The following is a 27,563-nucleotide window of genomic DNA, read 5'->3' as shown; positions in this document are numbered from 1 at the left end:
CTCATACTGTCTCTCTGAACTCTCAAACATTTAACTTTCACCCTTATTTGTCCCAGAATTTTACTCTTGGGGGTAAATAAATGAAATGCAAGTCATAAAAAGACCAACAGCATTAACTGCTGCGTACAGGATGGAATGCAGATGTCATATACATCATCTGAGGTCAGGATGCAAACAAGACGTAACACTCAACATTATTGTTGGATTTTAGGGAGATTTCACTGCCCAGATTTTTTACCAGGAGTATATTGGTTAAAGGCTATTTTCATCCGGATTTAATGTGTCCAATACGATTGAAAGTTGCAGTTTACTGCAAGCAGGGTCCTCCTGGACAGTTCACAATATGCTCCGCTAACATAAAAGAACTGTCAGACCAGACCTTACCATAAGTGAAGGAGCTCAAGTACCTCGAGGTCTTGTTCGCGAGTGAGGGGACAATGGAATGTGAGATTGGCCGGAGAATCGGAGCAGCGGGGGGGGCGGTATTGCATTCGCTTTACTGCACCGTTGTGACGGAAAGAGAGCTGAGTCGGAAGGGGAAGACCCAGGAGAAACATTTAGATTATACAACAGATTATATCTCCACACTGGCCTGGGAACGCCTCGGGATCCCCCAGTCAGAGCTGCTTAATGTGGCCCGGGAAAGGGACGTTTGGGGTCCCCCTGCTGGAGCTGTTGGCCCCGCGACCCGACCCGGATAAGAGGTTGAAGATGAGAGAGATGAGTGACCAGACATGCCAGATGTAGTTCAGCATTGACCGAGGGGGTTCAGGTTACATCGGCTATTTTAACTTTAAATCAATCCTACTAGATAGCGCCCAAGCAGCAATAAGTGATGATGTTTTTGGCCACTTTGGGAGCAGCGATACGAGCTGTAAACACAACATTAGTCAACAGGCTAGTTCCTCAGTCATTCCTTTTATATTTCCTTCCAACATTTCCTTTTACTCCTGTTTGTGGTTTCCAGTAACTCCTGGGGGAAATATCTGGCTGCAACAAGTACTCCACTTTCACCAGCTAGTTGCTAACTGAGCAGGTAGCGTACCGCAGTAGGTTTATCAGTGAAAACAGCTGCCTGCTGCGGCTGGAAAAGATGATGATGAGAACCGTCGATCTGAACCAGACAGTGAAGTTGGCCGGAAAACCAAAACAATGAGACGCTAAAATGCTCCGAGCTGAGCAGAACTGTTGGTTCTCAGTGAGTTCATCACTACGAGCAACCCCTTTCACATTGCACACAGTCATTTTAGTCATTTGATCAGTACATACAAACCCCTACATACATGCACACATATGTACAGACAAGATAGAACAACAATAATCACGCAATCAACACCATGCCACAGAGCATTTGAGCCGCGGTTAATATAAATCTTTTTGCTTAGAGGACGAGGAAGACGGGTAGAGCCAACTCGTTGCCTCTTGTTTCATGTTTAATGTCAAGCTCTGGTCAATCATCTGTTGATTGATTAGAAGCAGATCCACTCACCTGCAAAGTACCTTCACTCTTCGGCGATGCTCCTAAAAGCATACTGTATGACCTTCACCACAAACCTCCAAAGCTGTGACCTGGTCAACGTCAGCAACTTCTTTAACTGTTTTGCCTGTTCTGCTCTGCTTTGACCCAAATCAGTGTCAAGGTGGACACAGACCATGAGGCTGCAGCACACTTCACCTGAGTGGTTTAAGGGTGTTACATAAGGGCTCTTAGACACTGATGGACACAACGATGGAGGTCAAGAGTGTTGAACTGATGACCTTTCAGGCTCCAGATAGGAGATGTCCGTCTCAGCTGTTGGAATTTAGGTCACCGCACATTGACGGACATTGTGTAAGCAATGAAAGGAAAGGTTTTTTTTACTGCTGGAGGCATCTTCAACCTGGATCTTTGCATCCAAGCGAGTCTCTGAAATGTGTTTTTACTCCCGTCTCTTCAACGTAGTGAAGCATGTTTCACAATAATGACTCCTTCTACTGTACTTGCATGTTTGTTTTTGTAGGACTGTGAGACGCCGGCGTGTCCCTGGGCTTCTCCGGTACAAAGCACACCTCGTCCCGACAACTCCGCTCAGCTCCTGACTCAGTGGAGATACGGATCCTGGACTGCGGTAAGGAAGCAAATTGGGTTTATTGGGTCTATCGGAGCATGTCACAGTCTGTGGGTTTTACCTTGCACAGTCCAAAGTGATATTCAAAAGCCATGCGGTTTTTGTTGAATGTAAACAAACTCTAGCACCGTTTCCTTCGTCTTTCTGAGTGTGTAGTTTGAGGGAAATGATCAGATTTGCCTCGGTCTTTGACAAAGAATGCAAAATGAGAATACTGATGAAAAAGTTTGTATATATATGTGTGTGTGTGTGTGTGTGTGTGTTTCTGTGTGTTTAATTGAAGAAAACCACACTCCAGTAATGATGGCTCTCCTGCATGTGTGCTTACAGACGTGAGGCTGACATATTAAACTTTACTGTATATCCCAACATTCTTTCAGATACTGTACAGGACCATAATCCTCTTTGGCATTGTCTCTTTTACCCCCCGCTGCATCTACACACACATATACGGACACACACACACACACACACACACAGGCTCCACTGTCTGGGCTGAGAGGCCCCTCTGTCTCTCTGATAGTTTGCATTGTTACTCGTCGCAAATGAAAACCAGATTTCATCTAAACACGAGTCTACGGTTTCTAAGATTGAACCCCGTCTGTCAATCTGAGAGTCGGTGTGAGCTCACATGTCAAAGAGGCCAGCGCCGGTGTGGTCTCACAGACACACACACACACATCATACACGCACATACACATGCATACATCCCCCCCTCCCCCCCGGAGCAGCGGAACTGCCATCCTCTTTAGAGCGTCATTGATATGAGAGGGATATTAACGTGCCTGTTTGAGCTGGAGCCATTTGATTGCATTAGGAATCCATCCTAGAAGTGTTTACTATGATGTCCCGTTGAGACAGCGGGGGGGGGGCAGCTATAGAGTGCAAGCAGGTGAAAGTTGATCAGGGAGTCATTTCAGGACACCAGCAACGCTAGAGAGGAAAATCATGAACGTCTTTATTTGTGACACCAGGTGAAGAAAAACATGTTGCCTTACGGTATCTATTACGGTCTAAGAAAGGTCTGTTATCTCTTACAACATGAACACATGATGACAGGAAGTATTACTGAGCTGCAAAAAATCCTCCTCTACAAACAAGCAAAACATTGCATAACCTGGAGGGATCCGCTAGCATCCAACAAACAACCCTAAACCCAGCTGTGTCTTATCAGATCAACACCATTTACCTTGAAACAGGTTTAATAACCTAATGCAAATTGTGCTTGACAAGATTGTTTCTCTTAGATAAGAGAAAATAAGATGAATCATCATCATCCGAGTTAACCGGAAGTTCATTCATTCCTATGGGAACTTCCGTGATCACCGATGTGTTTGCTTCCTCCTTCTGTTGTTTTTTCGGTCCGTAATTTGCCTCGAGTACGTTGAAAGAATATATAACTTTTGCAGCAGATGACGGACAGACGGTATTCACTGTGTGCCACAGGAAGTTAGCATATTAACTGTGGAATTAGCAGATTATTAAACTGATGAATGTAATGCAGCTCTAGTTATACATTTTTTTCTAAAGTGAAAAGTTCAACGGCATATTTTGTGAACTATTTTGTTAAAAGACATATGAACCACTAGCTAGCATGCCACCAATTTAGATAAATATGCCGTCGAACTTTTCACTTAGAAAAAAGGTAACGTTATAAATGTGACAGCGAAATACAGACTGTAACTCATAGATGTAAAAACTACGATGGAGTATTAGGGCCACATTGAGGAAAAAAAAAAAAATGTGAGATTTCAAGAATAAAGTCGTAACATTATGAGAATAAGGTCAGACGTTTAAGATGAAAAAAGTCGTAATATTATAAAGTAGTAATTGTACGTGTTATTTTAAAGGGGAAATAGTGTGAAAATGAGGAATGTGGAGCATCTTGTGAAGTTCTAGTTTAGTTTAGGTTTCACAAATAAGGAAATACTTCATCTTTTGGCACATCAGCAGCACGTTATCATCAGTATCAGGACCTGGAAAAGATGGTGCAAGAAACTGCTTTAATTCTGAAGAAAGAACCACGCGGATCTGATGGGAATTGCCTCTTTTGTGGAGGAGGAAATTACTTATTTTCTCGTAAAGTTATGACTTTATTCTCGAAATCTCAGATTTATTTTCCCCTTAATGTGGCCCTAATACTCTGTCGTAAAAAACACTGTTTCATACCTATATAGTAACTTCTCTTCGATATCTGCGGTTGTGTTTCTACCCATCCGTAAAGAGATGCATTTCCTTGCGTTGAACACTAGGGGGGTGTAGTACGTATAGTGTACGGATTGAACTGTGAGGAAACGAGGCGTATAACAAGATAATTACAACTTTCTTGAATGTGGCTTTTTGCATTGTGTTGAGAAATCTTTTCAACTCAGAGGAAGAGATCAGAAATCTTCCCACTTCTCAGAAACGTATAAATCAAAACATTAGAAAAGCAGATTTATTTATTTATCTTTTTGCACCCATTTTGTATCCCTTTATAAGAAACAAGGGGCCATTTGGTAACTTCAAATTGAACACAATTGCAGCTTACCAATGTCACTTTATACTATATAATATCTGTGTGATTCTATGTCTACTGCAGGTACTATAGACCCTTAGATACATGATATATATTGTATACAGTATATAGTATGCCCTCATTACCATTGTGGGCTGCCAGTTTGTAGAAATTGTATGGCTCAGCTTATGGCGTTTACAACCGGTCAATTTTGTGGTGCATTTTCTAAACAGTTGCGCTCTACCTCATGATCATTTAGAGTCAACGGCATCACTTTGAAAACCACACGATTCAAACTTTTTTTTAAAAATTCCACATAAGACAAATATTTATTTCTGCTCGTATCTGCGTGTCCTCCTAGTGCTCGGTGTCCTGCGGCAAGGGGAAGCGGGCGCGCTACGTCAGCTGCAGAGACGCCCAGGGAGGAGTTGCCGACGAGTCCCTCTGCGCCCACCTGCCCCGGCCCCCGGAGACCTCCGCCTGCTTCAGCCCCTGCGGCCAATGGCGTGCTGGGGATTGGTCTCCTGTGAGTCAAACATCCAACACTGTGTGTCCAATCAGTACAGATGTTTTCCACTCCCGGAGACTCTCAGTAATCACTCAGCTTTATTTTCCCCGACAATGTTAAAATCACCCCCGAAACAAAATGGGCATTTGGTACCGCTGTGATCTTGGACAGTTAAGTATTGATTTGTGAATGTCAGCATGGCAAGAGACTAAAAGACTGGCGGAGGGATTGTTTAACTGGCAGTTAAGGAGTCAGGGATTTATTTACAGACACTGTCACGATGTTTTAATCATATGCTCATGTGAAATTAAGTCCCTTTAAGCCCAAATTCAAGTTCTCAGAGGACAAAGTCTGAAGTTCATTAAATTCATGTCTTATTTAGTGGATCTCTACTCCCATCGTATCCACAGTTACAGACTCATGGGGCTTCACATCACACGGTTTGACATCATGAAGCAATATATGGCAGGCAATCTGCTATCACATCAGTTCAGTACATAGTTCTCATAGTAATGCAGACCATAAAGTTGCATCTAGACCTTCAACAAGGCTTCTACCTTTGGGAGATATCAGCTCTAAGAGTGTCAGAATTAGAGGAAAATATGAATTGGTTGTATCTCCCCCGTCTCCAGTGTTCAGTGACTTGTGGCGCTGGGAGAAGCACCAGGCAGGTGGTCTGCTCTAACTACCACCAGCCAGTGGACCAGTCTCTCTGCGACCCGGACGAGAAGCCGGCGCCAGAACAGGAGTGTACCGGTGCGCCCTGCCCCTCCGTCTACCACCGTCAGCGGATCAACGATCAGCCCTACGGATATCCCCAGGACCCGGGACGCCATCCCGGGCACAGCAGCTGGAACGTGCCCTCAGCAGACAACCAGTGGAGGACCGGACCCTGGGGCGCAGTATGTTCAGCATGTCATCTTTAAGGGTTGGAGGGGCTGTGCAGAAGGAGTTTATCTTCTGCTGGAATAATCTTAGAAATTCCAAGTCAGAATTTGCATCATTTTACTCGTCAAGTTCAGGAAACTAATTAAGATCTAAGAAAATGTAAGTTTCATAAGAAGTCCAATGAAGAATTTAATGTATTTCATGTATGGTCAGTATGGTACGCAGTATGTATCCGTAAGTGTGTGTCCGTCTGTAAACACATTCTTGTGAACTCGGAGGTAGAAGATGTTTCCATTTCCCAGGGCAGAGGGCCATACATGGTAAAGGACTTTACTAACAGCACCAAGGGACAGATTGCAATGCATACTAGGGACTGAAGAGTGTGTATATATATATATATATATATATATATGGTATGTATAGATGTTCAGGACTCTATGGCTGTGTAACCAAGAACAATTCTAGACTAGCTCACGGTAGAGCCTTGATTCTTAGACTGAAACTGATTGGGCACGAACAAACCCAAATGGTCCTAATTCTTGTAATGTCCTCGGCCTTGAATCAAATTGTCAAAAAAAAAACAGTCACAATGTTTTTTTTTTGTCAGACTCAAGTTAATTTTTTTGCATTTAACCACATCTGGTGTTTTCACGTCTGCAAGAAAGGATTTGAATGCTTGTGCCAAAATAAGTGCAGTTTGTGTTGGGCCTCCTGTGTGTAGTTTTGTAGTAGTTTCGTTTTGCCATGAAATTGTCCTTTTGTACCCAGAACAGATCTTACCGCAAACACTTGAGCAAAGAGCTATATTTGGCTTTATATGGTAGCAGTGCAAAATAAACCTTAATAGCAATTAATAGGCAGCACATGAGTTAAAGTAATTGGTGATTCTTACTAGCAATGTCATCCATAAACCACTTGTAGGATGCACGAAGGCATGACTAAACATTTATAGCCGTTATATATGTGCTCTTTCACCCTGAGTTTGTGCCCATATTTGCATGTGTTTGTGCTTTCACTTGAGGGTATGCCCGGTTTCATGCAAACAGAGCGAAGTGTGTTGTTTTAAAGAGAAAATGTGCTCCTTGCTAGAGAATAATTGACAACATTTTGCACCTAATGTTGCCGTTTTTCTTTTTTTTCACCTAATAAGCACAAGTCAGTTATTAGATGGCTATTACTCCTTCAAAAGAGCTGGTTATTTTCACTGTGAAACTCTATTTTAGATATCAGATTTAGGTTTGTTAGAAGGACATGTTGGGGTTTTATGTTGTTTTTCTGAAAGCCATGAGAGAAAAACATTGTTCCCAGCAGAGGCATTCATCCCAGCACACTGTTCAGTCTCACATAATGAAGTTGACTGGGAGCACTGCTGTTCAGGCTCACTCTGTGCTGCCCTCCCTCACATACTATAGAGAGAGCTTTCAATGTGCTCACTCCCATTGACAGTGGGGATGTGTCATTTTAATTGGATGCAGAGTGTACCTACTGCTCTGCTCAAGGCTGTGTTGTTCAGCGTTTTTGAGATTGGCCTTCATCGAATGATGTTTTCCATCTCTGGAAGGAAGTTTGGTCTCGGTTAGACGCGGTTAGCATAACAGGTCGTCATGTGTATTGTGTGTGTTTGCATTTTTTTGGTTTGTAAACACTGAAACCACCAGATATCAATCAGTGGAATCTGTAAAATCCTTATAATATGTTAGATGATATATATATAAACTTATCTGCTAGCGCTTTCTAGAGCTTTCAACCGTATCCCATGGCCTGTTTGTCAACGATACTTTAAAAGCTTTGTCTGAAAACTTTGAGGATCTCACATCCATGTTGGCTGAAAACTGGGATACAGTCAAAAGCTTCAGAAAGAAAATGAGTAAGTGAAGGTTGCGTTTAGAATATTTAAAGGCAGGGTTGACGATGTTCTCCAGTCTACAGTATCTGTTCTATTGGTTGAAATGGTCTTTACACCCCGACAGCGATCCATTACTGATGAGCTCTGATAAAGGATCAGAAAAGAGCCATCATCTGTAGCTGCTGTAATCCTGTAAAAACGTCTACCAATTATTGCCTCGCGGTCCGCTTGGAAAGAACCAATCAGAGGCCTCCCTGCCTCCCTGCTCGTACTCTACCCTTGGCGTGCATCAGCCTGAACTCAAAGCGCATCGCCGCCGCATGTTTCCTGGAGAATGGAAGAGAAAACTCAGCCCTGCAGTAGCACTGCCGCGGTTACTTGCCATGAGGTAGCGTTGTTGAGTTGAGGTCCTCTCTCCGCTCTGTGTCTGTGAAGTAGTTACGATGCGGCGGTGCTCGTGCATGTGTATGTGTGTCGGGGGGGCGTTGCCTTGGAAGGAGCCCCGAGGGGAGGGCTGGGGGGGGTTTAGACGGAGCTCCTGAGGCGATGCTACTTTCAAATTATGCTTTCCAACATCGTCGACCCTATCTTTAACACAGTGAAGAAATAATAACACTGTATATACATGGCAAAACAAAAAGTATGTCCATCCGCCCTATCCCGATCATCTAACTAAGAAATTGTGTTTAATTACTCATAATTAAACTGTTGTACTCATAAAGTATGTGTTGTACCTCTGCAGTGTTCCAGTACCTGTGCAGGAGGCTTCCAGAGGCGAGTGGTGGTCTGTCAGGACGCTGACGGACGCAGCAACAGCTACTGCGACGAGAGGGTCAAACCTGCCGAGTCCAAGAGCTGCGACTCTGGGCCCTGTCCTCTGTGGAACTACGGCGTCTGGGGAGAGGTGAGCTTCTATTCAGAGAACCAAACACAGTTTTTGTCATACACTTCCATTCACTCATTGTGAACCCTATTACAGTATTTCTCACACATGTTTTGTGTTTCATCCTTATCGTCTGTTATGTCTCCTCTGCCTGTATGTCTGTCTGTATGTCTGTCTCTCTCTCTCTTATCTCTTATTATACAAAAAACAGGCATTTGTTCAATCTCAGTCTGAGCTGTTATAAAGTCCGTGCTGAAACAGTTCTTCTCGGCTCAACGAGCGAGGAGAGAGGAGCAGCGAAGGTGGAGCGGGTTATAGGGTGAATGAAGAGAGGGAGCGGCGTTAGTGAGAACAAATCAGAGATATAAAACATTATTTTCGGATTGTTTCACAGCTGTTTTTTTTTTTTTCTTTAAACACAAACAAACACGAACACAACTCCGCACAACCCTGCAGGAAGGTGAAGAGTTGTCAGATGATTTTGAATGAATGCGGTCACGGGCTTTATCCCGTCCGCTGTGGCTGCAGTGCTCCTCTCGGTCAAACTCATACTGACACACAGCAGAGGAGAGACAGAGGAGCAGGTAGATATCTGGTGGTCATTAAAATAAAACATTAAAACACACAACCCGTTCTCATCCGTCAAACACGACCGCATTGTATCTGACAGAGCTTAAGGGGGAGTTGTGCCTCAGTATCAGACACTGAGGGACGTGACAAAGCGACGACCTGAACGGGTTGCACACCATGTGCGCTGTTATTGGCTGGGGGGGTTACCAGAGACAGTTCAGAAGGGGGACGGTGCACTGAGAGTCAGTTTCCTGTATCTGTATCACGTTGGTTCCGCCCCTTTAGGAGACTAGCGGCATGTCCTGAGTCTATTAACTCCACTCGGAGAAGTGAGACTAATTCTTTCGCCTCTAAGTAAATATTAGACCCATTTTTCAAAAGCCACATATCTTCCAAACATTCTGACACTGCAGGATGACAACCACTCCACCTGTCTTAATCTTTGCTAAGGCGCTGGAAGAATCAATGAGTCCAAAAGATGACAGAAAAGATATCCGCACACTTATCTCTATGCAGTATTTCACTTTATTCTAAACATTCTGACACTGAAATGTAATTTTCAGACAGACGAATCAGGAGAAAATGAACTTCGTTCGAGACCTTTTTCTGTCTCGACATCACATTCTCCTGAGATCTGGCAGCTAAGGTCGCGAACGCCCTACAGTAGCTGACTAACAGAAAAAATAAAAAATAAACACGCAAATATAATCCGATCTACTGAGGAGTCAGGAAGTGTATCCCATTTCAAACCATTGGCAGAGCTTGTAATGCGTCATCTTTGTTATATAGTATGTCTGGGGTTACCCCCTCACTGCGGTCAAACCAAACGCTCTTTACACGCGACAAGAAGAATAATAAGAAAAGAGAAAATCCAGGCAGAGGGCTGCAGGGTCTCTGTAGATACAGACACCGCAACACACTTGTAGTGGGTCAATGAGTGATGATTGAGAAGGATTTTGTTTTTAATATTCCTGCATGCTATACCGTTAATTATTATATTATATAATATACACTTTATTAAACATCTTCTTTTGTTTGCTAACCTCAGTGCACCCAGACCTGCGGTGGTGGAAGGAGGACTCGCCTGGTGGTCTGTCAAAGGCCCAGCGGCCAGCGGCTGAACGACTACAACTGCGACATCCTGGACAAGCCGCCGGACATGGAGCAATGCAACCTGCAGCCCTGCCCAGGCTCCGCCTCCTGGCACCGCCGACCATGGAAGCCGGTACGATAGTACTAACTCGCTTTTTTCCCTCCAACACTTTACCTTCCTCACTGAGGGGCGCGTCACTTTCAGTAGACATGGTGTGTGCTGAAGTGGCTTCAGACGTGTGTACTGAGAGTGTGTGTTTTAGCCTAAGACTGTAGGAGATCCTGAGGTGAGCGCCGGGTATCTAGCGCCACTAGTTGGCTCGCCGGCTCCAGCCCACCCAGATGGGCCCTGCAGTGGCATGGTGCTGATTAGAATCAAGAAAAAAAAATACACAAAAAACACAATGCTGCTCCACTTAGGGGATCATTAAAACCACATGGATCCCATTTTGAGCCAAGGCTTCAAATTAAGACCTATAAATCAGGACAGTGTTGTCCAACAAGGCCATATATTTGTAGAGGCATAACTAGAGATACAATATTTATTTCATATTTGAGGCATGAAGTAAATGTTCTTTGTTGTTATTGCTCTCTTCACCCTGTATCCCAAGTACACAAGTGTATATTTGTGTATAAGAGTTAATATTATGACCTTTTATTGAACAGCAACAAATGACTGTCGGTGTATTTTCTATGTGTATCTTTGTACAGTATGATTTCTATTTTTCAAGTAGCTAGTTTTCGTTACTGAATATTCTATTTAATATTGTTTTTGCTGGTGCTCTTGGTCAGACCTCTTGTATCTCTCTATGAGGAAATACAGTTTGTACAGAGGAAAATATTTTCAAAACATGTTTCATTTGTATTTTTGATAATGTGTTTTTTTTTTACGTAAATTGAAATGCAATTCAGAATCGCTTCATCTCTGGCAGGTTAAACTATATTAAATCATCGACATTGTCACAAAAGCCAATAAAACTATTAAACTAATATGTCTCAAAAACAATATCCCCCAAAAAAGTAAATTAAAAGGAAATGCCTTAAAATGCAGAATGATTGAAAAATAAAGATTAAAGGAAAGCATTTTTCGGAAAATATTAATTGTTATTTTAAGTTTCAATAAAGTATTTTGTACAATATATGATGTAGTATTTAACGCATAGGAAAACAGGCTTATAAACTACACTGTAACTACCATTCATACATCTTTCTACACCTAGTTCTTCGTCGTTTTTGTGACATATGACAAAAACGTTTTTGTCAAAATAAATCATTTTATGTGTCGATTGAAACGGTGGATTTAATCCCAACGTCGTATCTATGACAGGAAGTCAGTCTGAGGTTTAATCCGCTCGTTCTGCAAACAGCCACAAGAACAAAAAAAAAAACGGCAACTTTCAAATGCAAATTCATATTGATATTCATTATGATGAGGTGCTATTAAATTTAACATTATATAATGGTGCATCGTCGGTATCATGAAGAGTTTTATCATATGGATTTATTCTGTTAACGTTGTGCAGCATCAGTTTAGTTTGAGCCGTTCTTTTCCAGCTTCCATCGTCATCCATGAAACAAACTAAAGCACACAGATACCTCCTCCTCCTCATAGAGTCATTTGTTGCTGTGTCTCTTTTATTCCTTTGGCCAGTTTTTGTATTTCTGAAGGATTTTTTTTTTTTTTTTTTCAATTGAAACTTATTTATTTGTTTACAATAGATTATTAATTGTTGCAGCTTTAATGTTTTGTTCCAGTTTAGATTGATTTGTAACACTTTACTTGAATTATTTGTCATCATACACACACACACACACACACACACACACACACACACGCACACACACACACACACACACACACACACACACACACACACACACACACACACACATGTCACCTGAACTACGCTACTGGTCTTTTATAGTATGCAAAGAGGATACCTGCAGTCATGTGACCTGATCAGTGATATCAACATGCTACTCAAGGGGGAACTATATACCTGTAGGGTTCTGGGTAACAATCCCATGTGAGTGGCTTTGGCTCTGTTGTATTGATTCACATACATCTTCAGGATATACGGTCAGCTTTGTTTCCAGTGCCGGGTCATCCCCTACTTTATACCCTATGAAATCACAAGTTTGAGTTTTAGCGCTCTAGTTTATGGATTTTGGAGAGAGTTGTGCATGTTTACTGATATTTTTTGGACTGTCTTAGACCATCTGAATAACATAGATGAATTTAGAAAATAGGCGTAGTTCCCCTTTAAGTTACACTTTAAGGTCAGAGTTTAAAAGCTCTGTGTGAACTTCCAGTAACCGTACAGCTCTCACTCAATGCAGGAGCACAGGACTGTTGCCATATACAGTCTAGTATGTGATGAACTCTCTCCTCTCTGACACTTTGCAGTGGTTTGAGCAGCTCTGCAGATTCAAGCTCCCTGCTAACAGTTTGTGACCAGTTTTAAAATACACCATGTAAGCACCCTGAGTTATAAGGCAACATGGAATTATCATGACACATATTTCAGGTGAAGTGTTGCAGTTGGGTCTGTATTTATGTCGGCGTCCTCTCAGCGAGGATGTGTGCGGTCTCTTTCTCGTGTTCCTTTTGCTTCTTCCGCTGTTTGTGTGTCATTCTCAACCAAGACTTCCACTACAACCAAGACTCCTCAGCCGTGGCAGTTTCACTCCCACTCCTTCATTATTTTCATTTTATTTTTTATTTTTTTTAACCCTGTGGTGCAAAGTTGCCAAAATTCAAGGCAACTCTATTTTATTTTTCATATTTTGGTTGTTTGTTGTTTTGTTTTTTTGCTATTTATTTCATTCACATGCAAAAAAAATACATAAACATGTTGAATTAGCTTTTTCCCCCCCATTGTAAAGATTATTAAAGAAACGTAACTGTGAAATTTGTGTTGTTTCTAAATGCAATATTTAGCTGGCAAACAAAATACAGGACGGTGCCTTTAATAACTTTAGTAATTGTTTTTTACTCTAAAGGAAGAGCTCAGTTTATGCTAGGTTATTAATAGGGCTGCACAATTAATCGAAATTTGATCGAAATCGCAATATGGCCTCGTGCAATTTTCAAATTGTAGGATGTGTCAACATACCCTTTTAAATGAAATCTTGTGGACATCATATTCTACAGGCTTAAGAAAACATCTTTGTTTAGGACAGATCTCCGCAAAACTCACACCATAATCATTTTAATATGTTTAAAAGTGAAAATGATACCCACGAATATCATAAATCAATTGCAATATCAGTCAAAATAATCACAATTAGATATTTTTTAAAAAGTGCAGCTCTAGTTATGAACACATATAAATCCTACAGACGTCTCTCTAGAGAACAAGACGGGAAAACAAAAGAAGACTGCAGAATAGTGACACTTGAAATATAGTTTATTGCTTTAACAGTGGAACAGTTGACACGGCAGGTATTCGTTCATATACAGTAGTTTCAACGTGCACTAATATGCTCTGGTAAACCGTGGGCATGCAACACATACAGCATGTTTTTGCAGTAAACAGTGTGCAGGTGAGTTGCTCTAAACAGCTCATAGAAAAGACTTGACTTGGAGGTCATTATGTGGTATTTTGGTATTTGACCCTCACTTGACTTCATTCTGTTCAGCAGTGATCCTTCTATAATAATTCAGTCTTTGTTGGCACACTTAGAATGTGTTTCTATAGTATCTGTAATACTTCACATACCTCTGCATAATGTGGTGTAAAAACACTTCAGGCGTTTTCCTTTTATGTGTTTTCAACATTTTATTTTGTAACGTCCCCGGAGGAAAACATACGCGGTCCAAATCAAACTTTGGCGCTGGGTGGCACATCTGTTTACCATTGCATTAATGGAGCTCTCTGTAATGCGTTTGGCAGGACACCGACGGAGTATTACTTTTACTACAACAATAATTGGTATTAATGCATGCTGGCAAGGGTTAGTTTAGTCGAGGGGATCCAAAAAGCAAGCCCCGGAGAGCCGGTATTTACAGAAAAGTGCTGATTGAATTATGTATTTGATATTGTCCTGAGGTCATTCTTTGAAGTAGAACGCACATTAAAGCGGCTTTTTAAAGCATGTGTGTGTGAGAAGTAATATCAGGCAGTGTATTTAATTATCACTACACTTTAGGATAGTAAAATCTCTGATTAACCAACTGCAGTGAAGCATCCATTTAATATAACTGTATATAAAGAAACAATGAAGCCTGATTAAACTCAAATAATTAGACTTAAATCAAAGACTAATGTTGGTTATCAGATTACCTTTACACACGTGCCTTCCATCATATATTACAGGAAGCCTTCACACCATTTCTTTTAATGTATTTTAATCATTTCAGAACCAAAAATTAAACATCGTCTCAGTGAAATGGCAAAAAAAAAAGGCCAGAGGGTGATAAAATGGTCCGGGGGGTTCTTGGATTACATAACATTGTTAAAATATTCCTCATGGTTTAAGAGTGAATCTTACCTTATGTACAGTAACGGCCTCCTCTGTTGGTAGTATCCCCAAAAGATGTTTCTATGCTAAAATACACTTTAATTACACCAACGATATCGATCAAATCAGTTTGCAGCAGCAGCTCATCAATGAAATCCTTTTCAATATATCAAAAAATATTCTTAAATATGCTCTATATTCTCCCAAAATATCTCATATTATTGTTTACTGTTTAATTGGGAAAGTAGTTCCACAGATACCGTTACATGTAAGGCGTTTCAATATTATATGGAAATAAAGCTAAAGAGTTATTAACAAGGAAATGGCTTTTAAATTAAGATATACAACCATCAATATTCATAAATGTGCATTGCGTCCTAATAAATATTTAATCGACAAGAGTATGTTGGCATTCAATAACAATAAAGTCCAATTTTTCAAATGTAATCAAATCATTGCTTTAGTTTGTCTCTCCAAGAATAATCTAATCTTGCAGCGACAGCTTAAAAAACGAATGAATGATTGCCGAAGCCATATTAATTTTTCAAACACAGGTCATCAAAACACATTAGTCATATATATATATATATAAAGAAGAAACGACACAAAACAATTATCACATTTATTGCACAAACGTATGATTGCAGACACAGTTCAGCATCAGGAATGTAAATATCATTAACTAATGGTGATTACTTTAAAAGCAACGTCGATGTCAGACGTGTGCGAGCAGCAACTCTGACTCTGTCTGTCTGCGAGTGATGAATCGGCAACCGAGGCACCATTTTTGGTAATTTATGCCTGTTTGTTGCTAACAAAAACATACCGTTTCCTGCCCAGAGTGGCTTTCCCATGGAGGGGGGGGATCGCAGTCCAGCGTCTGCGAACTAATCGTGCTGCTTTCAAATGAAATCCACATGCACGACGTTGACATACTTGACTTTGGCCTGAGGGCAGCGGGCAGCGGGCGAGATACCCTCCAAACCTGTCACCCTGGGGTCAGTCGGTCGTGACATCACTGGGCTTGTTTCCTGATGCTGCCCCGTGTGCCAGTCGAGTGTGAGCGATTGAAGCGGTGGCTGGAAGGTCCCCCACCCCCCTATTCTGCGTGGCTCTTGTCATGGCTTTAATTTAAATCTGAGTCGGGGGGGAGATAATGTTTCAATTCGGCCTTTGAGAGAAAACAAAATAGTTCAGTTGATGATTTGCTGGTTAAAAGTCGAGCAGATTTTATGCAAACCATTAAGACTTGGGAGGCAGAAAAACCAGATGCTGAGATGTTATCTGAAGATTCTAAATATTTGGATCACAGCATGGCTTTCACATTAGGAACGGAAGTCTCCTTTGAGACGAATAACACAAAGATAAGTTTAACATATTACCCGCTGTAATGTAGATTTTGTTTGCCAGCACTTGAGCATAAACATCCTCACCACTGAGTCTAGAGAGCAGTTAAAAGATGATAATGCTTTCCCTCTAGGAGCCCCATCTGGAAAGGAAGGAGTGGAGTTTGAGCAGGGCATTGGAAGAAATTAAGAGAAGAGCCCATCTAGTAAAGGGGGGATGTTATTGTGTGGGGGTGATCCAAGAAAATGAGAGGAGACAGGGCGTGAAAGTCTGGAAGCATTTAGGTTGGTCTACCGTCGAATGATAGGGAACATGGCTTCACTTTGACACAGGTAGAGCGCGCCTGCTTTCCCTCAACTCCTTGGTGGAGTATTATAAAGTGGTTTTAGGCCTCTAGGAGTCGCTTCTTAGACGCCACTTAAATGCGTATTCTTCTCACACGAGGCGACCGCGTCAGACTCGATGGGGCCGGGTCCTGTTCGGGCCTGTCGATGCTATCGAGTTGATGGAGTGAAATGGGAGTCCGTGGGACTCGACATGTCTGTCAAAGAGCTCTTATGGGAGAGACGGTGATGGATTGAGTGTTCAAGGGAGATAAAAGTCCAACTTCAACATACAAGACTGTGTGATGGTTCAGCTACACTGTAGAGGGTTAGAGATTTAGCTTTACTCGTATGTTTGAGTGCGTGTGCTGTACTTTCCATGCGAGTCAGCTATGTAATGGTTCTATGTTAGCAGGGCCACTGAACTATTCTTCCAAGTTCTTTCCACTTGCTTCTAAAGAACACCAACATTCAAAGGAAAAATCCAGCCTTGAGTATTCGTGTGTATTCGTTGATTGTGGTCCATATATAGAGAATATATAATATAATATAATATAATATAATATAATATAATATAATATATATAATATATAAAGAGAATTTCCACAAATATAACAAAAAAATGTTTTGAAGAGGATTACCAACCCTAGCTTTAATTAATTGTCAAAATAGTTGCTGTAATCCATTTTCTCTTGATCAACTAATGGATTAATTGACTTATTGTTGCAGCTCTATGTTGTTTTAGATTTTTAAAAATTACGTTTTTAAGAGATTTACCAAAAATGTTGTTTTTTTATTTAATTATTATTTAGTCTAGCTTCATATCGAGGTTTCAGCCCTCTATCATGGGATCGATTAGAGTGGGCAACTACTTTTTCTTCCTTCATTTGTTAACAAGCTGTCAAAGAGAGGCTGTATTTTACATTACTAACTACTGCATTATGAATTTGGTTATACTGAGACAAACTCCCAGTGGGGAGGAACGTTACCGATGCCTCTATCTCTGTTTATCTACCGTTGGTGGAAACTGGTTGACTCGTTGAGTCTGAGGGGCTGAAACCAAAACCTGATGTTTAATGTTGTGGACGATGTACTGGGAATGTATCACCCAGAGAATAATTCATTTATTTATTTATTCTTCTCACTGATGCAGTGTTTCGGGTGTGTTTGTCCTACAGTATGTCAAAGCCCGTCGTGGACTTGGCTTGAGACCAGGCACAGGTTTAGTAGAGCTTGTGGTAAAGTATAAAAAGCAGTAGCAATTTTGCTAAACGCTGCAATTTGCACTTAAATACCAACAAAGCTCCACTATAATGCTGCCGTGCTGCCATTGTGCATGTGGATATGTAGTAATAAGACACATACCAGGTGTGGATTTTCCTCCATTTCCTATATTTTTTTCTGTTACAAAGACAATTTAAACTGTTATTCTCCTTCTGTTGCATCTTTTGCTTTGTTTTTTGTGTTTTTTTTCTTGTAAATGCAAGGTCAGGAGTGTTTCCATACGTCTCTGTATACAAGCTGTGGCAGGCTGGTTGCTATGACAGATTAGAAAAGCAGCTGTTTGACGTTTAGCAGGAAGCGGGACTTAGACTTGAATGTTGTGTGTCAAAGGTCACCGCTTTATAACTTTATGGCCGGTCCGCTGTATTTTTCAAGTTCCATCATCAAGAATTTCTTTCTTTTCTATATCTATTCCTCATCCAGAGTGCTGATGTGAGCGGCGCTGGATGTTTCAGGGTAACATAGTAATGGAAAAAGCTCTCGGCGGAATGTTTAGACAGACGGAAATACTCGACTGTTTTGTCATTTGGTTTTGACTGATGGTTTTCTTGGTGTGTCTTCTCTGAGTGGTGTTGACTTAAAAAGGAAAACTGCGTTGAAGAAACTGTATCTGCCGACTCTACCGGCTGTTTATTTAACTCTTTAAAGTTGCCAAAGTCGTACTTTGTGCACGGAGCTCAGAATATGCTGTTTTGGTTTGAGCCGATCAGAAGCGCTCTGCAGCTCCAGGAGCTGCATCGACAGAGACGGGAAATGATTTCCACATCATACAATCAGTCCCATCCTGGGATGAATAATACGGCCGACTTGTCACATCTGCACTTCACCGCACTCTGCTGTCAGCAAAAAGACATCTCTATTTTGCACGCGGATATATTTGCTTTTGTTAAATTCATTATATGGTTTGTAGTTTTAAAGCCTGCTGTGAGATCGGTCATGGGTAAAGTTAGTAAAGGTTAGCGTGAGCTGAGTTGGATGTATGAATTTCACACTGCTCCTGTTGCGTGGTTTCAAACGAGTCTGGGTAGCTGTTCTGGCCTGATGGATAAGAAAAGATCTATGACTCTTGACATTCCTCTGCCCCATGACGCCGCTCTTACCAGCTGTTCCCATGTTGACAACATGTGTTGTTTTGACTTCTGTCTTTGAAAGTCTCCCTGCAAAACAACACCATGCACAGGAACGCAGCCTGGATGTTATGGGACCCGTTTTTATCTCCTTCTTTCTCTGATGTGCAGTTTAATCTATGCACCAGAGGACACGCTGATACTGATTAAGCTATAACTGAAGACATGACGCTCGGTCCCCGACTGTTACTACTTGCTCCTTGCGTGGGTTTGCGGTACAGATTAAATGAAGATTGAATGGTTGACCATATAGAGCACTTCCCTTTGTTTGTATCTCACCACCTTGACAACACAAGCCCGGGGGGGTATAATTCTACACTCCCTTCACAGTCGACACTTGCAAGTTTGTTCTTGCTCCGGGTCAACACTGAGCTCCTTTGAAGAGTCTATGGAACTACAGTTACCATATGCTTGGTATTACCATCGTCTTGCATTGCGAGTGTGCTGCAATGTGATTGGAATTCGACCTTGGCTCTCGCATTTTAAGATATGGTCTCACTTAAAAGAAACACTCAATATAGGAAACGTATACGCTCATTTGTGGTCTAAATAGCCTTTTTAGCAGCCTTTACTTTATACTAGGGCTGTCAATCCATTAGAATATTTAATCGCACATTTTTTATCCGTTCAAAATTAACCTTAAAGGGAGATCTGTCAAATATTTAATACTCTTATCAACATGGGCAGATATGCTGCTTTATGCAAATGTATGTATATATTTATTATTGTAAATCAATTAACAACACAAAACAATGACAGATATTGATCCAGAAACCCTCACAGGTACTGCAGGCAACAACAGCTGTCAGTGTGTCAGTGTGCTGACTTGACTATGACTTGCCCCAAACTGCATGTGATTATCATAAAGTGGGCATGTCTGTAAAGGGGAGACTCGTGGGTACCCATAGAACCCATTTACATTCACATATCTGGAGGTCAGAGGTCAAGGGACCCCTTGGAATATGACCATGCCAGTTTTTCCTCACCAAAATGTAGCCTAAGTTTGGAGCGTTATTTAACCTCTTTCGCGACAAGCTAGTATGACATGGTTGTAGCGATGGATTCATTAGGTTTTGTAGTTTCATATGATGCCAGTATCTTCACTCTAGCTTTAAAACTGAGCCCGCTACGACCTAAAAAAGGTTGCGTTAATGCGTTATTATTGCATTAACTTTGACTGCCCTAGTTTATACTTAATAATGCATAATTTCTTCTAAACTGTCGTGGTATATTACTAACTTTTCTTTCATATAATACAATTTGTTTCATTACTTTTGCAGGACGTCATCATAGTAGTTAAGAAACAAGCTGAAAATTTAGCAGCATGTCAAACAATAACGTTAAATACAGTATATATATATATATATCTTTATCACTTTATCACTGATCTGGTAAAATCTGACATTTGGCAAAACTCACATTATGATGTTTATGTTTCTGATTCTGTTTTCAGAGCACTTAATTCTGCTTTTATCACCAAACAAAAAGACTTTTGTGGCGTAATTATAGTTCTCATAGTAATGAGTGTTTTCATGCGCTGCTTGAGGCCACCGTTGATCAAATAAATGAACATATATACACACAAAGCAGTTTTGATCTTTGTTGGCTTCTCTCTGTGTGAGGTATGCTCTGCAGTATTAGCTGCTTTGATAGCTGCCACATTGGCTGAGTGACAGCTATTCAAACTCTAGTCGAGTTTCTCCCTCAGATTCCTTAACAGTTTCCATGTGTCCTATTGGCTTACCTGTTCACAGCGATGCAGTGGGTGGGGTCATGTCGAGGTTGACGCCTGCCGGTCCTAGACAAAGACATTAATGCTCAAAAACAAGTATCCCATATCAGTCTGATTCTCCTGCTAGAGGTTATACTAAAGAAATGTGTCTGTATGAAATCACATTTTGGTAATTTAATCAAACTCCTCGGGCTGTTTTATGGTTTAGCACTCAATTATGTGATTATGTGATTTGTTCCAGAATTGTGAAACTCGATCAAATCAAGAAAGCTGCTTCAGAGCGGCTAAGTAGAATCATTTAGAGACGCCTTTGTTCATTACATATACGGCTTTAAATATCAATTATGTCTCTCTCTCTCTCACTCTGCTCTGCTTGGAAGAAACCCATCTCATTTTATAGTAAATCCACATTATGCCTAGATGAACCTCTCTGGATTATAGTAGATTTAACGCGCCTGATCATGTGAAATTAATCGCTGGGACAACGTGGGCGGGCAAATCCGTCTCAAGGGTGTCTCGTTTCCCGTGTGACCCGTTGATTTATGTGTTTTTTTCTCGAGGAGTTGTACCTCTCCTTCGTGTTAAAGTGAGTCCATATATTAAAAACAACTCTGGTAACACATTCACCTGTTTAACCTGGCTACGACAGTTCAGATACTATCACAGTAATAATCAGGCATCAACCTTTAAAGGACATGCAATCATCCCTTTTACATTTCTCCAAACACAAGCACTACTATTTCTTTTTAAAGCAAAGAGCATAAAGCAGCTCGACGGTAACTTGTCACACTGGTAACGTGAGCGATAAGCGGAGCGGTCTTACCTGAGTGGGTGCTGCTGAGTGAAGCAGCCCAGCTGTCGGTCGGTTGAAGCAGAGGTCCCCGAGTCCTTGCCCTCTTCTTGCTCTCAGAGGTGAAGCTGTCCTCTCTGGTCCCACGCGCTGTGCCAGCTCTCTGTGCTCTGTGTTACCAGCCCTGATTAACTAATGGCTGACAGATGAGGTTGGCAGGGTGGAGGGAGGAGCACGGTCGACCATATAGCGTCTCCGCTCTCCCACCGTTCAAATGCAGATCCAGTTCAGCTGGGGGAGCACAGCCCGTATGGCTGCGATTTCCTTTCTTCCTTTTTTTTCTTTCTCTCTTTTTTTTTTTCTCCTCCTGCTTTTACAGCAGTAAGGAGGGGCTCTACCCCTCCGCCTCATCCTCTCCTCCCCCCCACCCTCCTCCGACATGTTTCCCTGCTCTTGTCTGAGGTAGAGGCAGTTCTGTTATCATTTTTGAGTGAGTGTGCACGAGTATGTGAATCTGCCTCGCTCACGACTAGTCACTCAGCTCCGGCCTCGGCTTTGATGTTCTCCGTCAGCTGAGCCAGCCCTGTGTTTAAAATGCCTCCGTAATTACAATGTGCATGATGCGTGTGTGTGTGCCTGTGTGTGTGCAGCGTCGACCACGGCCCGCACCACACTTAAAGAAGAAAAAGGCAGGAGGTGGCTTTGTTTGAAGGGGTTCAAATAGATGCCCAAACCTTCATCAGTACATTTTCTTTTAGGCCTTTTAGCTCCTAGAAACTGAAGAAAGACTAAATCCTCAAGACATTTAGGTTTCCGTCATCCGTCATATGATCGGTACTATGAGCACACAGTGTGTGTTTGGTGTTATGCAACATTCTGAGATCATAATTAGAGGACAATGCAATATTATGTTTATTATCTGGACTGGAAAATATGCTAAGACAAAATGCAACTCTCCTCGTCTTGTGTGTATTCGATTCCAGCACCCCATTTTTGGAGTGGCTTTGTATGGGGGCGCTCACTCGTCAAGCAGAAATAGCGGGCACCCTAATTGCTGTCTGGCCTCATGGGGACCGAAGACCCTCCAATATTTCCATCTATAATCTCTGCCTTTTTTTTTTTTTTTCCGAGTTGTCAGAGTGTCTGGTTTTTATTCATTGTGTCTTCTTCGTCGTCTCTCTAGCTTTCCTTATTCGTACCAGATGATGATTGTCTCGCCGTGCGCATGCATCCATCCATGTTTTCGCTCTGCATCTTTCCTCCCTCTTGCCTCGGCCTCTGCCGTTCAGGGCGGCTCTAGAAGTAATTCCTCTGTTTACAGGTTAAATAGTTGGCTGCGTCCCATCAGCGTCTTGAGTGTTTGACAAAAGCTTTTGGGGAAATCCATTTAAGTTGTTTAGTTAGATTTGTTTGCAGTGTGTTCACTTGGCCATGAAATGGGACAAGGGAGCTGTTGGGTGCTCTTGTGTCGACGTCTAAATGGTCTATATGTCCTGGGAGAAACATTTTGTTATACAACAGTGTTTACTATGTCCTCTGGAGGCAAACAGCATTTCATTTGTGGTTCTCACAGCATTTGAAAATTACATTTTGTAATATCTTTTTGTACCCACGATCATGACAATAATCAGTAGAGATTCAGAGCTGTGATCTTCACCAGGACGTTGCTAATATGCCCTTCTTTTCTCTCATTCTCCACCCATCCCCCCTTCTCTCCCCTTCCCATCTGCAGTGCTCAGTGAGTTGCGGTCGGGGGACGAAGCAGCGGGAGATTGCCTGTGTTTATCAGAACCAAACCAAAATAGAGGAGGAACACTGCGGTCATCTTCCTCGGCCGCGGACGCAGAAGGCCTGTCGGGCGCGGGGATGCCCCGGTTGGAAGTCCAACAGGTGGAGCGAGGTATGTTTGCTCTTCTCGTCGTCTCCTCTGGTTTCGCAAAATAGCCCGGGTTCCCTCTCGGGGAGCGTACTAACATGGACTGCTGCTAGCAGCTGAAACACAAACAGAAGGTTTCCCAGAGGTTGCAGATGTAGGACATGTACACACACCATCACCACTCAGTTTATTCTTAGTCGAGAGTAATGTGTCATTTCCACAAGTGTGAACTAAACACCACAGGCTGGATCTGTAAAACTGTTTATGCGGCACACTTGACATTACGTTTATTCAGGTTTGAATGATTCAGACAAAGTGTTGAAATGGTTGTGTAATCTACAGCACAGCTTTATGCTGTGAGAGTTCTTCTTTTGAAGGTTTTCATCAGACCGCACACAGACAGCATGTTTCAAGAGCATTTTACTGTACGCAGATGACACACACACACAAAAGCTCGTTCATGGGAATCTCATTCCAGACTCTAGATCTTATGAAGAATGTGTTTGTTGCTCAAAATACGCTTTCTTAATGAAATACAGTAAACATGGAGATCTAGAGTTGCAGCTGATGCAGCCGAGCTCCGCCTCCCATACAGATGAGAGTAGGACTGTCCTCAGCCAAAGAAATTCTTAGTCGACTAATCTATTAGTTGATTTAATCGACAGATCGGTTCCTCCTCAACGAATCGCACAAAATCACCACTTTAAATCTGGTGTTTAGCAGAGATGGCCTCATACGTTTCTTGCTAATAAGTCATTCAGCATGAAGAAAGCATAAAAAACAACTAATTGAGTAAAGAAATCTTAGTCCACTTAGACCAGAACCACTAATCGCCTAACGACTAGTTCACACTACACGACTTTAGCCCTGATTTCCGTTCCCCGACAGTTTTTGGAGCTCCCCGACAAAAGCTCCAGATCAGCGGCTCACCGCTCGCACATCGGCATTTGAGCGTCACGTGTGAGCTGCTCAAAGACACAACCCGAGAGGTTCTCCGATGCTCGGCGATGCCTCACAGACACATTCCAGATATCTAGCATGCTAAACATCTGGACTTGTCGGGGACTCCGGCCACGAGCTACAGCCAATGAGAGCGCGAGACACGGGTTGAGGGGAAACCTGGCGGAGGGGTCACCTTTAGGAACTTACTGTATGTGTTACATTTGCAACACGGAGCAAAATTGTAGTTGTACCTAGAGGAATAAAGAGTAAAAAAGAGTGTGGAAACAGACTATTTTGTGAACACATGTCAACAACAACATCAGCAATGTGTCTCGTGTATTGATCACGTCATTTACCATGTGCTTCTCGTGTGTTTTCGTGGCAAAACGTAGTTTAGAGAAAGAGCTTGTAGTGTGTGACTCCCTGACGCTGGTCCGTCATGTAGTGTGAAAACCACAACGACTTAAAGAGCGATTACGAGACAGCACGTTGTGTAATGCGAACAGTACTGCGATCTGACGACTTTGAACGTTGTGTAGCGTGAACTTAGCTTAACAGAGGGCACGTCCTGAAGCACAGCAGGTTCCTGTACCTCTGTACACTAGTGCAACCAGACACTGGCAGGGCAAAGGCCACGCATAGAGGAGTCGCTACGGGGGAGGGGGAGTGTGAGGTCACATTAATCACACAGCCGACCACACAGGCGCGATATCTGCTACCAAGAGGAGATGCACGCAGCCGCAGCACGGCTTCAGCTCAAAGTCACGTTGAGATCCCACAGGGAGGGAAATATTCAAAACCACCATCATAGAGCAGAAAGAAAGGAGGGATGATCTGTCAGATCACCCGGAGGAAACACACAATAAATACAAAGAGCTTGCACTGGTTGCCTTAAACCTGCAATATCAGGGTTCGTTAAAGCCACTTTGGGGTTTAGGAAACATCCGTCAACACAGCACGGACATATTATCGACTTTTAAGTTCATATTGATAAGTGAGAGTGAGAGGAAATCCACCTCATCCCTCCTTCTTTCCAAGTAACTGTTGAATCCCAAAAGGTCCATGAAGACCCATGTCCTCCTCCTCCTCCTCCTCCTCCCCTCTCACTCTCTCTCTCGATGGTGTCTGGAAGCAATCATCTTCCTCCGCATACCACCAGCAACCATGAAATCATCAACGAGAACATAAAGATATGGTTTATATCTTAATATCCATGCATGTGACAACTTTGAAACCTCAGCAGCACCCACTGTTTTAGTTATTCCACAGCTCCCCGGCCCTCTCAGTCACCTCTAACTGGGGGTGTAATGGACAACATGTTAGTGGGGGGGGACTGCCTGTTGAGCCAAGGACACAAGAATATTTCCCCTCTTTCTACTGGTTGTTTGTAGTTGTTCACTGTGCACACATAGTTTCAGTGAAATTAGTTAAGATACAAATACGAAAATGTTCTTGCATGAGGCCTAAGTTGTTGGATTTTTCAAATGTCATTTTTCTGTGCTGTGAGTAGCACAGAAACAATTCAATTAGCATCCATTGTGTCAAAGGTGGATATCTTACTTAAATGATATGCACGGCTTGATATCAATAGATAGAAGTGGGAAAATTTGTTTTAGTAATCGGGGTGAACTGACCGTTTAAAGTCTGGTGAAACTCACTCAACTCCACTATGAAACATCTCCTAATGTTTCATCTATAGTTTCATGATGTCCCCACCACCTCTGATCAAAACAGTGACTTTAATCACTTCAGGTTTTATTTTCATGTTTTTATTTGAAGGTCAGACTTCCTATGGTGCTTTTTGAAGTCCTTGACCCTTCCTCCATATTCAACCACACACACTCCGTAATGAAAACACACGATTGCAGCGAGAAACGGACAACACAAACACATCTGGAGAGTTTTTGGGAAATTGGATACTCGCCTGTATAATGCGCAGATGATTTTGTGACTGTGTGAGATGGCCGAGGCCCGGCTGGCACCGTTCTTTGAGGTCTGTTGGAGACTTGGAGAGAAATCAGGCTGATCAGCTCGAGCCTTTACAGAGTGCTTCCTCAGTATGCAGGTATGCTCCTCAAAGCACATCAAAGAGATGTTTCAGATAGACCTCTGAGTGACCCCAGATATACGTCTCTAAACGGGCTTCGGCTTTATTAAGTACATTGTTCAGGAGCATCAAAGCAGGAAATCTGCAGACCAAACAAACATTTTGAAGTGTATTGTCGCATAAAAGTGAGACTTTTGGAAGAGGAAATAACTCAATTCTTCTCTTGCAAATGATAACTTAAATTCATCAGCAATAAAACGCAGCCTTACTGAATTAAATACACTCAGTGGGTTTGCTGCTGCAGCCCTATTTAGCCTATTATGACCAGGAGCGTATGGGGGCTCATGTCATCTGACTTTATGACCCTTCCTCTTGTGTTACCTTGTTTTAGCACATCACAGATAAACATATCAAAGATTCATTGCAAGACATGTTAATTGTCCCATTCCACAATGGATGTGTTAAGATGTCACCCGTTCATTTCAGTAAAAGTTGCAAAACACAGCACATATGCTAGAAGGTTTCTCTCTTGGTTTGCTTCCACGTTGTAGAGCTCAGTGTAGATGCAGATTCATGTCTTTACCTGAGCCCTCCAGACCTCCAGACCGTGCCATAGACTTTACATTGAGATGACATCTCGCACCTAGAAATCGCTTCGCTAGCCTTTGGGAAAGTTTAAACCTTCTTGGGATGAAAATTCAAAATACAGTCTTTTATAATGGTGGTATATGAGATCAATGGTTTCGGGCCACAGAGGATTGTTCTTGTTGCAGTAAATACATTTTTTTTTACACTTTTTGTCCATTGTGTTGGTCGAACTCAGTGGGGGCAACCTCCGGTTCTGAGTGAAGTCAATGTGGAAGTGTCTTAAACTTGCATTCTTTCTAACAGCCAGCAGGGGGTGACTCCTCTGGTTACATAAAGAAGTCTGATTGTATAGAAGTCTATGAGAAAATGAGCCTACTTCTCTCTTGATTTATTACCTCAGTAAACATTGTAAACATGAGTTTATGGTCTCAATCGCTAGTTTCAAGTCTTCTTCAATACAGCATGATGTTCATTTAGTAAATGATGGTCCCATTTAGAGTCAGATAGACCATAAAGCAGGGGATGCTTTAGGGCGGGGCTACCTGGTGATTGACAGGTCGCTACCATGGCGTTGTCTGTGTTTTTCATCCTACAACTTTAACCCTTTCACAGTGTGTTTTCAGTTCATGAGGTTAATTAAAACCTTTTTGT

At 42.1% G+C, this 27,563-nt stretch overlaps 1 protein-coding gene and 1 long non-coding RNA gene across 4 annotated transcripts in view; one reads left to right on the top strand and one right to left on the bottom strand.

The window, feature by feature from the left end:
• Positions 1 to 27,563, top strand: part of LOC119486926 (A disintegrin and metalloproteinase with thrombospondin motifs 20) — a 95,242-nt gene that overhangs the window by 59,000 nt on the left and 8,679 nt on the right. Inside the window, exons 24-29 of the mRNA XM_037767474.1 lie at positions 2,001 to 2,108; positions 4,967 to 5,131; positions 5,746 to 6,015; positions 8,590 to 8,751; positions 10,349 to 10,525; positions 23,192 to 23,359. Coding sequence (XP_037623402.1) covers positions 2,001 to 2,108; positions 4,967 to 5,131; positions 5,746 to 6,015; positions 8,590 to 8,751; positions 10,349 to 10,525; positions 23,192 to 23,359 — 1,050 coding nt within the window. The remainder of the gene's footprint in view (positions 1 to 2,000; positions 2,109 to 4,966; positions 5,132 to 5,745; positions 6,016 to 8,589; positions 8,752 to 10,348; positions 10,526 to 23,191; positions 23,360 to 27,563) is intronic.
• Positions 13,785 to 22,038, bottom strand: LOC119486927. Of its 3 annotated transcripts, XR_005206612.1 has the most exons (4): positions 21,493 to 22,038; positions 20,682 to 20,735; positions 16,239 to 16,345; positions 13,785 to 16,027 (listed from the first exon to the last, which is right to left on the bottom strand). It is a non-coding gene; the product is annotated as an uncharacterized LOC119486927 (long non-coding RNA). The 3 variants fall into 3 exon arrangements; XR_005206611.1 differs by having other exon boundaries at positions 13,785 to 16,345; positions 21,493 to 22,032; XR_005206613.1 differs by lacking the exon at positions 16,239 to 16,345 and having other exon boundaries at positions 21,493 to 22,013.

Source organism: Sebastes umbrosus, chromosome 4 (genome assembly GCF_015220745.1).
Source record: "Sebastes umbrosus isolate fSebUmb1 chromosome 4, fSebUmb1.pri, whole genome shotgun sequence".
Lineage (NCBI taxonomy): Eukaryota > Metazoa > Chordata > Actinopteri > Perciformes > Sebastidae > Sebastes > Sebastes umbrosus.
This window is presented reverse-complemented; position numbering and strand designations above follow the sequence as displayed.